At 37.0% G+C, this 13543-nt stretch overlaps 1 protein-coding gene across 1 annotated transcript; it reads left to right on the top strand.

The window, feature by feature from the left end:
* Positions 1 to 807: 807 nt before the first annotated feature.
* On the top strand, positions 808 to 12180 carry LACC1 (laccase domain containing 1). The gene is made up of 6 exons (XM_008058660.1): positions 808 to 1404; positions 2062 to 2240; positions 5159 to 5324; positions 8726 to 8951; positions 10356 to 10516; positions 11995 to 12180. The coding sequence occupies exons 1-5, from the start codon at positions 843 to 845 to the stop codon at positions 10513 to 10515; spliced, it is 1293 nt and encodes a 430-aa protein (XP_008056851.1). The 5' UTR covers positions 808 to 842; the 3' UTR covers position 10516; positions 11995 to 12180.
* The last annotated feature ends 1363 nt before the right edge of the window (positions 12181 to 13543 follow it).

Here is a 13543-nt window from a genome sequence, read left to right as displayed (position 1 = left end):
GTGGGAGGGACAGGGACCCGGCGGCGACTCACGTTGGGTGGAGATTCACATGCACGGGGATGGGGTGGGCGCTCACCCCTTCAAAGCTGGAGAAGTGAACTTCTGAGGGACCCCGGGCGAAGGGCGTGCCCAGAAGGGCGTCCCCAGGAAGACCCGCCGCTGGGCGGTGGAGGGCCCGGGCTGGGGGGAGCCAATCCACGCGGAGGGAGGGAACAAGAATGCAGGTAGGAGGCCCGTGCCGTGTTCCCAGGGCAGTCGCTGCTGCGATCGTTGCAAGCGTGGGCTGTCGTGCACATCCTGGAGAGGAACCTGTCGCCTTCTAGGCTTGTCTCGCCCGAACTCGCGTTTTCGGGTGCGGCTGCGTGTAGCCTCGTGAATTGAGGCCCCCCACACGAAGGAATGTGATCTGCTATGGCAGGATGAATGATACATCCCACAGGTTGGCGGCGACTTCTGGGACGATTTGCCGCCCCCACCCCCGCCCCTGCAATTAAAAAGCAGGACTTTGTCCAAGTCCACAAGTAATTCCCTGCTCGAAATGTGCTGTGTCAACAAAACAGAACAGAGGAACTCTTGTTCTGAAAAGATGTATCAGCACTTTCACAAAATGAATTGAAAGATGGCTTTGCTTTTACTGTCATCATCTCTTGGGACCGAGCGGACTGGCTTTTCTGGGAGGAAGCTAGAGTTGCTGTTTTACGTTACGTTTTTAAAATCAATGTCATTAATCTTTGAAGCTAACACAAATCTCTGTTGCAACTGTAAGAAGAGTGATATAATTTTATATTCTTACCCTAATTTTTCTTTGCAGGTTATTTATTTGACACAAACGTCTTTGAAGGATGGTAGAAGCAGTTTTGATCGATCTTTTTGGCTTGAAATGGAACTTTCAAAAAAACTGCTATCAGACATTACTGAAGACACTGAATGCCATCCAAGACCACCATGCTGCCAGTGCCAAGTTCTTTTGTATAATGTGTTGCGGTAACATGAGCTGTGAAAGGGGTGGTGACCGTGATACTTGTGAGTTAGAAACAAGCAATGGATTGTCAGCTCTCTTGGGAGAATTTGAGACTACTAGCAGTCACAGCCTGGCTGCCTCGTTGTATACCATTAAACAAAAAATCGATGAAAAAAATCTGAGCAGCATTAAAGTAATTGCACCCAGGCACAGGAAGACATTAATTAAAGCTTTTATTGGTCAACTCTTCACTGATGTTTACAATTTTGAATTTGAAGATTTACAAGTGACTTTGAGGGAAGAACTTTTGAAAGAGTCCACTGAAATAAACATAATTACGACTCAAGAACTGAAAGAAATCCAGAATGAAATAGAAATATATTTGAGAGGTCTGCCAGCACTGAAAGGAGAATTAACTCTTATCACTTCTCCTTTGATCCCAGGTATCTTAAATTCTGTCTGTCATGTTTACTGTGTACGTGCAGAATAAGACCTTCTTTCAAGGTTGTTCACTTCTTTTTTCCCCTCCTTTCTTTTTTTTGACTATTGTGGGCTTATTGCTCAGCAGCATCAGTTGCAACACAGAGGTGTCTTGGATGGCCCTGTCCTGTCAGGGGTGTTAAGGGTTAGCCCCTTCAAAGCCACCCTAAATAAATAAATTAGCTTTATGCAAATCTGGCTTTAAGACAAATTCCTCAGCCCTTCTTTACAATGAGATTCATGACCCTGAAAATCTTCTATTTAGTAATTCTGAAACTTCAACCTGTTGGCACCTCTTCATAGAAGAGTGAAATTTAAAACAATCTTACTTTTTGACTAAACAGTATTTGTTGGGAGATGTATGCTGTTGTGTATAACAAAGACAGATGGGACAGAAGATACCCCTTGAAGAGCAATGATCCCATAGGGAAGGTAAACAAACACAAAGCAGAATGTAATAAGAACATATGGAGTTTCAAAATGCTGTAGAAATTAAAAGTCAGATTAACAGGGGCAGGTTAAAGTGACCAGGGAAGGTCTAAATTGAGAGATTGGGTTTTGTAATGCTTTATGGTCTTACGGATGGCAGCTTTTTAATCTTTACTACTTATATTCAGCAGATATTTTTATACATGGATTTACTACAAGAACAGGTGGGATATCTTATATACCAACTCTTAGCTCACTCAATCTCTTCAGTAGTTCCAAACGGAGAGATCCCAAAACAGTTGTTCAAGAAAATCTACATAGGTTGGCGAATGCTGCAGGATTTAATGTGGAGAAATTTTACCGGATAAAGGTAAAAATTTGCTTCGTATTTTGGAAGATCTCAAGTACATTTTTTTTTACATTGGTGTATATAAAGTACATTTTTTACTTCAGTTCTTCTAGTATCTTCGTGGACTTTAATCAAGCTGTTTAACTTTTACATCTGGTGTTTTATCTAAAATTTTAGGTTGATAACTGTGATTGCTTTTCTTACATTTATATACCATAGATTAAAGAGCAATTCTTGAGTGATCTTTATACATGTACCCATGAACATATTATATTTTTATATTTAAGTATATAATACACACACACAAGTAAGTCCTCACTTAATGTCTTCAATAGGTTGTTTCTTGGAACTGCAGCTTTATTTATTTATTTATTTATTTAATTTTTTTGAGTTAGAGTCTCACTCTGTCACCCAGACTGGAATGCAGGGACCGCTCCCGGCCACTGCAGCCTCAACCTGCTGGACTCCGGCGATCCTTCCACCTCAGCCTTCCAAATAGCTGGAACTATAGGCGTGTGCTACCACGCTCGGCTAATTTTTGATTTATTGTAGAGATGAGGTCTTGTCAAGTTGCCCGTGGGCTCAGGCAATCCACTCATCTGGCCTCCCAAGTGCTGGGATTACAGGGTGAGCCACCGAGCCCGGCCAGAACTGCAACTTTAAACGACTCATAACAAAACCAATTTACTGTAGGCTAATTGACATTAACAAGAGTTAAGTTCCTGAGGTGTATTTCTGATCACAAAAACATCACCAAACATCTAAATAAAGGTCAAAATACTTCTAATATTAAACACTGAAATAAATGTAAGCTAGACATACATTTAAGAAAGAAGAATAAAAACAAGTATGATAATCCAGTTTTTCCAATTCAGGTCTTGGGTTACCGGAGCCTATCCCTGCAGCTTGCGGCACAAAGAGAGAACCAACCTGGAGAGGTGGTCACACACATACACACACTTACCTAGAGTGGGAGCATGTAGACACTTCTAATATACTCTTCTTTGGGATATGAGAGGAGGCCGAGGTACTCAGGGACAACCCACTCAGACACGAGGAGAACAAGCAGACTCTACACAATCAGTGGCCAAGTGAGGAATTGATTTTTTTCTCATCAACATTATAATGAAATGACTTTGAACTAAATGATGTTATTCAAGGACCTGTATATTTCTTCTGGAGTCTTCAATTCTAAAAGTTCAGTTAATTATCAGACAATAAAGTAGCACTGTCCCCCCCCTTTTTTTAATTAACAAGATTTTATTGCTTCTTTTTTTTCCTGAAATCTTTAAAAGGAAGTCTCAGACATCATTTAAATGTACTCTTACATACTTTACATATTTTTCATATTCGTGAAAATATAAATCTTTTCTTAAACCAATACAATTCTATTATTACACTTAGCAATTTTAAATATAATTCATTGGTATCATCTAGTACCTGGTTTATAATCACATTTTCATGATTGTCTCATGAAATGTCTTTTCACAGTTGCTTTGCTTAAAATAGGAACCAAATATGGTCCACACATTCTACTTAATTTAATGTTTCTCAAATCTTTTTTAATCTGGAGCAGTTCTCCCTTCATTTAAAAATTCCTGCCATTGCCTTATTATAGAAACTGGATCAACTGTCCTATGACCTTTCCTACATGTTGAATGTTATTGTTTGCATCGAGTGTGGTCACTTACTTAGTTCCTACGTTCCCTGTAAATGGAAGTCAACTTTTGAGACTTGATACAATTCAGGATCATCTCAGCAAAGAATAACTCAAATGTATTCAGTTTAATTTTATTTATTTACTTAGAGAGAGGTCCTCTGTTATTCAGACTGAAGTGCAGTGGTACGATCATAGGTCACTGCAGTCTTAGATTCCTGGGCTCAAGTGACTCTTCCACCTCAGCCTCTTATGTGGCTGGGACTACAGGCATGCGCCACAATGCCTGGCTAATTTTTTAAGTTTTTTTTCTAGAGATGGTGCCTTGGATGTTGCCCAGGCTGGTCTTAAACTCTTGGCCTCAAGTGATCCTCTTGCCTTGGTCTTACAGAGATTACAGGCATGAACCATCACAGCCGGCCTATTCAGTTTAATTAAAAGCACAACTGAGATTTATTCACATGCACTAGAGATGAGTCATGGAACCAAGGCAAGTGAGGGTTTATAAGCAAAACCCACAGCAGCCTCAGGAACAGTGAGATATGATTTTTTGTTCATCAGCAAACTGATTAATTAAAACTTAATCAGGAAGAGCATTCTCCCCAAGGCAGATGGGCATTTATCGGGAAGGCAACTTTGGTTATGAGTTTTCTGAGAAATCTTGTGCCTGAAAGTGACAGCCTGAATGTGGCTGCTTTTTTGCTGGACTTCTGCTGAACTCTTCACCTTAGTTAAGCTAAGACTGCCTCATTTCTTTATTATAATCACTTTGTCCCCCATTGATCAAAGTCTGCTCAGTGAGCTGTGATGGAGGTGACTGAATGGTGATAAAGGCCATTTTTTTATAAATCAGCAATAGGAGGAACTAGGATCATCATTGATTACAGAATTTTAGCTTTAGTTGAGTCGAGGAATGTAAAAATATCATTGATTTGTTAATTAACTTTCTTTAATAAGAAAGCTAAATTTCTACTTTATGGAAATGCTGCAAGTAGAGATTTACCCATTTCTAGTGGAAGGGTATTCATTATAGACTACCTTGAATTTTATAATATTAAAGCATGCTTTTCTTTGAATGGAATAGGCAGAGATTATAATACTAAAAGCTTAAACAACTAAGTAAATTTGGTATTTTACCACTTATAGAAGTAACATATTTAATGAATGCTGGTAATCTTATGCTGGTTATATAATTTTGTAGTAAAATAAGTGCTTTCAGAAAAACTTATGGCATGACAAATCCCACTTTCAAAACATTTTTATGACACATCTTTGCTCTTAGACTGATCATGCCAATGACGTCTGGATTATGGGAAGGAAGGAGCCTGAGTCTTATGATGGAATAACCACAAATCAGAGAGGAGTCACAATAGCGGCTCTTGGTGCTGACTGTATACCGATAATTTTTGCAGATCCTGTCAAGAAAGCATGTGGGGTTGCTCACTCTGGTAAGTATACTTAATTAAGCATTTAGAATTTTACTAATTTTGTAGTACAGGAAAAACTTGTAATTTCTTTCTGGTGGGCATGATACACAGTTAATTACCTTACATTGCGGTAAGTGTAATGATGGGATCGTCAGGGCTTTTCTAAGAGGTCAGCACACTCTTTTTATAAGGACAGATAAGAGAAGTATCCAAGTAAAATTTAGCTATGTACCAGTGTTTCTCAGCAAGCATGCTATTATCATTTTGGGCAAGATAATCCTATATTGCAGACTGAGCACCTTTGGCCCTTAAAATTCTTAATGCCAGTAGCACTTCCAGTTATTATAATAACCAGAGCAAACCAACAACAACCAAAAAAGCTTCCTTGCTTTTTGAAACATTTTCTAGGAGAATCCTTGAAGTCCAGCAACAGAGAATAGGAATGTTAGGCACATTGCAGAAAGGTGTTCACACAGATGGAGCAGTAAGTGTATAGGTAGGGAGGTAAGGAAAAAACAAGATGTTTTGAAAACTGCATTTAGTTTAAACTAAATATATTTATAACTGTTCTCTCAAGATAAGAGCAAAGGAGTATTTTCAGAAGAAATATTGTGTCAAGGTTATGGAATTTTGTTTTCTGAAGGTATTTTACAATAGCATTTAGGTTATCCAGTGATTTTGATTCTATGTGAAATGAGGGATGATCTTTAGAATTTCCTTCTACTTGTAAATCTATGGCTATTTCGCTTTTTAGCCTATAAATTAAAAAGTAGCATATTTGCCGAAAAGGTATTTAAAATTTGACTCTTGGCTCCTGGATATAAAAAGAGAATATGATTTGTTACTTCTTAGGTTTTAAAACATTTAGTTTTAAAATATCTAAGATGAAGCTTAGATATGTCAAGCTTTAGTCAAAATGAACAAAATTGTAAGTGTGAATTTTCAAGTCTTTAATACATTGACCTTGAAACAGAATTCAATTAGATACATTATATACTCATTACTTTAGTAAGATATCAAAAAGTATAAAATTCTTCTATGAGACTAATTTAATAAAAACCTTTTAATGTGTACATGTGCATATCCCAAAAGAAAAAATCAAATAGGAAGTAGACAAATTAGAGATAGGAAGATAATTAAAGAAGATCTCTGAAGAAGAGTGCACTCTCATTTGTAGAAAAGCCCTGACAATCGATATCTCTCTTTAGCTCGGTTATCTGGTCTCTTCTTCTGAACAGCACTGCCTGCATATTCATAGGTGCCTCAAAATTATTGTGTCAAAAATTCAACGTTTTTTCCTAAAGCCTTCTCTACTTCGTAGGTTTCCTATTTTGGTCATTGATATCCCATCCACTTACAGACCCAGATAGATGTTTTCATTCTGTTTTTCTTCCCATAACCACATATCCAGTGGGTTACCAGTGGAAGTTGTAGGTTGTACCTATCACCCAAGTAATCCTTCCTTTCGTCATGGAAAGATTGATCTCTTCACCTGAATACCTGGCTTTAGACGGGTATGCATATGGAATGCTGAAGAAAAGAGTAAGGGGAATCAACTGAATTAAACTCAGATATAGGGAATAAAGGAAAAATGCAGTATTCTTAGTTTTCTGTCTTTGGCAATTATATGGGAACAGAAATAAAGAAAAAGCTCCATGAGATCCAATTAGAGAGAAGGCAAGTAAAACTGGCAAGGAAACAGTTGGGCAAGTGAGAAGGGTGTGAAAAGGGACTGTTAATTGAAATATGGGTAGATATATTTTAGTGTAAAAAGAGAGAGAGGTGAAAACTACAAAACACTGCTAAGAAAATTTAACAAAGGCACAAATAAATGGAAAGAAATCCTGTGTTCATGGATTGTAAATTAGAGAAATACAAATCAAAACCACAATAAGATATTACCTCATATCCATTAGGATGGCTAATATATGTTTTTTAAAAACCTAGAAAATGACAAATGTTGATGAGGTTGTAGAGTAATTGGAACTCTGGTGCACTAGTGATGGGAATGTGAAATGGTATAGCCACTGTGGAAAACAGTATGATGAGTCCTCAAAAATTTGTAAGGAGAATTATCCTATAATCTAGAAAATTCCCCTTCTGGGTATATGAGGGGGAACCCCAAGACCCAAAATTATCTTTTGGAGGGCAGGTCTCTTCTAGTACACTTGGAATTTGTTCCTTCAGATCAAATGATCAACCAAAGTTTTTATTTGGAAGTTTTGAGACTGTTGTGCCATGATTTATGGAAGAAAGAAATGTCCTAAGTTGTGGCAAACAAGTGACTGGTTCTTCCACCATGATAATACATCTGCCCACCTTGTGTTGAGTGTTCAGCAGTTTTTGACCAAAAACAGCTTGACCCCCATGCCCCACCCTTCCTAGTCACCTGATCTTGCCCAAGCGACTTTTTTTTTGTTTTCTTGGATGAAAAGAGTCTTCAAAGGGAAACATTTTGCTAATATGGAAGAGGTGAAGCAAAAACAGCAGAAGCACTAAAAGTCATCACTGTTTTGAGCAGTGAAACAAGCATCTCGAGAGGTATATTGCATCAAGCAGAGAGTACTTTGAAGATGACTAAAGTTTAAACCTGTAAGAATAAATACACAATTTTTCATAATTGAAGTCTGTTTTGGGGGGGAGACCCCCCTCATATATTCAAAAGAATTGAAAGCAGGACTCAAAATATATTTGCACACCCACGCAGGTAGCAGCATTATTCACAATAGGTGGAAATAATCCACATGTCCACTGATAGATGAATGAATAAGAAGAATGTGGTATATACATACAATGGAATATTACTTACCTTAAAAAGGCAGAAAATTTTGACACATGCTACAATATATATGAACCTTGAAAACATTATGCTAAATGAAATAAGCTAGCCACAGAAAGACAAATACTATGTTGATTTTATAGAACTGGGAAAAGAAGGCACGGGCAGTTATTGTTTAATGATTGTAGAGTTTCAATTTTACAAGATGAAAAATTCTGGAGATTGCTTGTACTGGAGATTGGTTGTACTGTAACAAGGTGAATTTAACACTCATGAACTGTACACTTAAAATAGTTAAAATGGTAAATTGTGTGTATGTTTTTACCACAAATTTTTAAAATGTGAAAAGTAAAAGTGAGAGAGAAGATTAAGAAGCCGTAATCCCAGCAGAAACTAAAAGAATAGAACAGTTTTTAAAGGAAATAGATGGAAACTCCCAGTAAATGTCTCTTCTGTGTCAGGCACTTTGTATAGTATATATCATATAAAGGCCACACTGAAAGTAATAATTAATTTTGTGGCTCATTTATCATTTCTAGACTTGAAAAATACACAAACCAGTTCTACTTATTTTAAACTTCCATGTAAATTCAGGTGAAACTTTGATATCTTTTAGCTTTCTCTTTCCCTTCCTATTTACCAGGGTGGAAAGGTACTTTGTTAGGTGTTGCTATGGCAACAGTGAATGCTCTGATAGCAGAATACAGCTGCAGTTTGGAAGACATTGTTGTTGTACTTGGACCGTCAATAGGACCTTGCTGTTTTACGCTTCCAAAGGAATCAGCAAAGGCATTTCATAATCTTCATCCTGCGTGTGTACGACTATTTGATGCACCAAATCCCTATATTGACATCCGAAAAGCCACCAGGTATGTTTGATTTTATGCTGGAACAACAAAACTGGTTATTGCTTATTGCTCTAAAATACAAATTATTTTAGAGAATAGTTAGTAACGCTGAGAAAAATTTAGGTGACAGTTATTTAAGTAGCTGCCATACATATGTACCAAAAAAACCCAAAAAACTCATTTCAAACATGAAATCTATTTTCATTTAAGTTTGAGTAATAGAAATGTTCCTGTCTGATATTTCTAATTGATATAAAAGTGAAGAAACACTTGACATTTTGTTTGATGATCTACTTAAATTTCGCATCGAAAAGTTGACATGTACTTTACTTCACAGCCATTCCTCAGCTAAATTCTCCTAAGTGTAACAAACTATCAGAAAGCTGATATTTTAAAATTATTCTTATTGTCTAATTAACTATAGGACTGTATTTCTTAGCAAAATATAAGATAAGCCAGGCTCGGTGGCTCAGCCTGTAATCCTGCGCCTTTGGGAGGCTGAGGTGAGTGGATTGCCTGAGCCCGCGGGTTCGAGACCCGCCTGGGCAGCGAGACCTCTACAATAAATCAAAAATACAGCCGGGCATGGTAGCGCATAACTGTAATTCCGGCTACCCGAGGATTGCTGGAGCCCAGCAGGCGAGGCTGCGGTGGCCAGGAGCGGCCACTGCACTCCAGTCTGGGTGACCGAGTAAGACTCCAACCAAAAAAAAAAAAAAAAAAAAAAAGAAAAATATCAGATAATATGAATACATAGTCACTTTCAAGTTTTTTATGGTCCCCTACATTTTTGAATGTATGAAGTTTTGCTATTAATATTTGTTTAATATTATTTATCATTACTACAAAGAAAAATTGATGTCTGATTTAAATCATATTTCTATTTCAGTCAGCAAAATCTTACCAGAGTCTAGCTCATTTAGTACATAAGTAGAAAAGATTAAAATGGATTCTTAAATGTTATTTGTGAGATCAAATATCACTAATTTATAGTCATTTTTCATATCATAAAGTGTTGATAGAGAGGCAGATTTTCTGTGAAAAATCTCTATAATAGGAGGAAAGGAGATGGAGGGTCAGATGACTAAAACGCATACTCTGAACCAAATGAATTTTGTCTGATACCCCAGTAACTTTAGAAGTTTCTTCTTAGATAAGTACTTGTTTTGATTATAAAATTCTGTACCCAGATCATGTCTGCAAGACAGTATGGAAGGTTGTACAGTTCACATACGAACTTAGGTGATAAATGATGATTAAATCTACCATTCTCTGTTCAAGTCCTATACGTAAATAACAATTTACACCATTCTAAGTAGATTTTTCCTGGAGTTCTTTCACACCAACACCCATACATTTTTCATATGCCTTTGGATATTGGTAGAAATAAACTGTTGCTCTCTTTTGAAAAATCTTTATCCTAAGGATTCTTCTGGAACAGGGAGGAATTCTTCCACAGAATATTCAGGACCAGAACCAAGATCTCAACCTCTGTACATCCTGCCATCCTGAAAAGTTTTTCTCCCACTTCCGAGATGGCCTTAATTTTGGTACACAGATTGGCTTTATATCAATTAGAGAATGAGGTACAGTAAATTCTGTCTCCTCTTTCTAATCTCGTTCTCTCTCTTGTCCCTCTCTCCTTTTTCCCTCCCTTTCTCCTTCTTCCTCTTTTAGCCTTTCTCTCCCCTCATTTATAACAATAATTAATTATATATTTAACTTTACTCCTTTATTCCTGCACGGAGGATTGCATTTCTACAATGTTAGTGATGTAATGGTGGTAGAAAAGTTCCTTTTAAGTCACAGACTCTATTATAAAGAGCAGCCATGCCTTTTCCCAGTTAATGAAGAATAATAAGGCAGGCATATGTTAAATACACAAAAATAAAACAATTTGGTCTTTAAAGAACCTTGTACCTGTGTCCTTTATCTCTCCTATGTATTTGATATCTGTTCATTTCCTATCATAATATCCTTATACCTTTCTTTTTTTGTTTTTGAAAATAAATCTGTGCATAAAAGATCTAAATGTTGGAATAATAAATCCTCATGTATACAAACTGGCAAGTTTTCAACTAAATTTCTAACTGATTATTTGTAACGAGTTGGCCAGATTTTTCTTTAAAGGACCAGATAGTAATTATTTTAGGCTTTGTGGGACATAAGTATCTGTCTCAGCTACTAAAATCTGCCATTGTACAGCCAGAGCAGACACTGATAATACAGAAATGAATGAGTATGTCTGTGTTCCAATAAAACTTTATTTACAACAACAGGTGAGGGAGCTAGGCACAGCGATGTGTGTGCCTGTAGTCCCAGTTACTAGGGAAGCTGAGATGAGAGGCTCGCTTTAGGCCAGCCTTGACAACATAGGGAGACCCTGTATTTAAAACAACAACAAACAAAAAACAGTTGAGGGGCCAGATTTGGCCCATAGGCTATTGCTTGCTGACACTTGATGTACAGTTACAGAGCAATATTGAGTATAATTTATTAAAATCACATTTATTAGAGATGTTTTTGTTAGAGCTATACAAAAATATTTCATCATGGTGGTTTAGCACTGCTCCATTAGAATATATGTAATTTTTCCCAAAGTTACATTTAGCCAAATTAATGCTGTTTTTAGCTGGGCACGGTGGCTCATGCCTGTAATCCCAATACTTTGGGAGGCCAAGGCAAGAGGATTGTTTGAGCCAGGAGTTTGAGACTAACCTGAGCAACACAGCAAGAACTTCTCTACAAGTAAAAATAAAAATAAATTAGCCACCAGGCATGGTGGCACATGCCTGTAGTCCCAGCTACTTGAGAGACTGAGGCTGGAGGATCACTTGAGCCCAGGAGTTTGATTGAGCCTGTAGTGTACCGTGGTCACACCACTGCACTCCAGCCTGAGTGTGACAGAGTGAGGCCCCGACTCAAAAAAAAAATTATGACTTTTAGTCTTAACAATGTCTATAGCTCTTTAACATAGAAAAACCTTTAATAAACTATGATTTTTAACTTGATATTCTAGTAGCACTATTAAGGGTCTCATATTTGATTTTTATGTGTTTTACAGATACTTGACTGGATTTTTGCATAAATGTTTCCTGCATCCTTCCAAACTGACTGCAAGAGAGAAATTTAGCTGTTTGATTTACTTAAAGCCATAAAGATTACAGTAGTTAATTCATCTTTAGTGTATATTTTCACTATTATCCAAAGCAAAATGATTTTTATTTATAACAATAACTGACAATCAGTATGTATGTTTTATGGATGAGAATTTTTCTTAAAGTTTGTTCTCCCTATATTACATCAATCAGGAATAGGTTCATTCAATTCCATATTTATTGAGTACCTTGAATTTGTCAGGCATTGTGTTAAGAATAGGTAAATCAAAAGTCATAAGACTTTTTTCCCCTTTGAGTGTAATGCAGTGAAGGAGGTAAACAGTTCCTCAACTTAAATTTCATTTTAATAACAGAAGAGTATAAAAGAAGTAGGGGATAAAGAAGATATTGCAGAGAAATTTGTATATCACATGGGCCCAAAAGATGCAGAGGCTTTTGGAAAATGAAGAACAGCTATAACAGATAGAGGGAACACTATTACCAGGGAATGAAGTTAAAAGTGCGTAACATATTCTAGAAGAGAAGGATGTGGGCAAGAGTTTAGGAGTAGAGAAACAGGTTGGAAGCAGATTAGGAAGGCTCTCAAGTGCCATGTCAGAGAGTTTGGAGATTATTTTCCAGGCCATGAGTAGGCATAAAAAAGGGGGAGGGAGTATTTTTATTTCCCCATCATCATGTTTAACAGGATGAATTCAAATGTGTGAGACTAAAGCAGAGAGATTAAACAAGAGGCGATCAAAATATTTCAAAAAATAAATAATGATCCAGTGGAGACAGTGGAAATTAAAATGGAGAAGAGAATAGATGCATTAGAGACATTCAGAAATAGAATCGATAGATCCTATTACCAGGTAATGGAAATAAGAGGAGAGGAGGAGTGGAAAAGTCATTGATGACTCCAAGATTTCTACTTGGCTACCTACCAAGAGTGGTAACAATGAGACGGATGAGGTTTGGGACAAGAGAGGATATGGATTTGACTTTACGCAGAATGAAGTGCATCCAGATGGAAATATTTGGTGAACAATTAAAAACGTAGAACTAGAACTTAGGAGGGAATTTGAGCAAAGACAGATTTAGAAGTTGGTGATGCAGAGATGGTGCTTGATTCAATTAGAGCAGGTTGGATCATCTAGGTGGAAATTAGAGCGAGAAAAAAGGTCTAGGGATGAACCTCATATGATACCTCCATTTGAAGAATAAGAAGCTGAACCAGTTAAAAAAAAAAGCCATAGAAGTAACAAAAAAAATAGGGTATAGTCATTTTGAGGTAGCTGGCACTGACATAAGAAGTATTCAGAAAGAACTCTTTAGGGATAAAATGAGAAGAAATAAGTGGATTAACCATATTGATACTGATCTATAGGCAATGTTGGCTGAGACCAATTTCAGTGCATTGAGAAAGCGGATGCATAGGTGTTGACTCTTTGACAGTATTTATGAGAAAAGAGAAAAAGCTGGGGACTTTTTTTGGATGAGTGGTTTTGAGTATGC

The sequence above is a fragment of the Carlito syrichta genome, unplaced genomic scaffold, assembly GCF_000164805.1.
Source record: "Carlito syrichta isolate Samal-C Ts95f unplaced genomic scaffold, Tarsius_syrichta-2.0.1 Scaffold303565, whole genome shotgun sequence".
Classification (NCBI taxonomy): domain Eukaryota; kingdom Metazoa; phylum Chordata; class Mammalia; order Primates; family Tarsiidae; genus Carlito; species Carlito syrichta.
The sequence above is the reverse complement of the archived record's forward strand: the minus strand, read 5'-3'. Positions and strand labels throughout refer to the sequence as shown.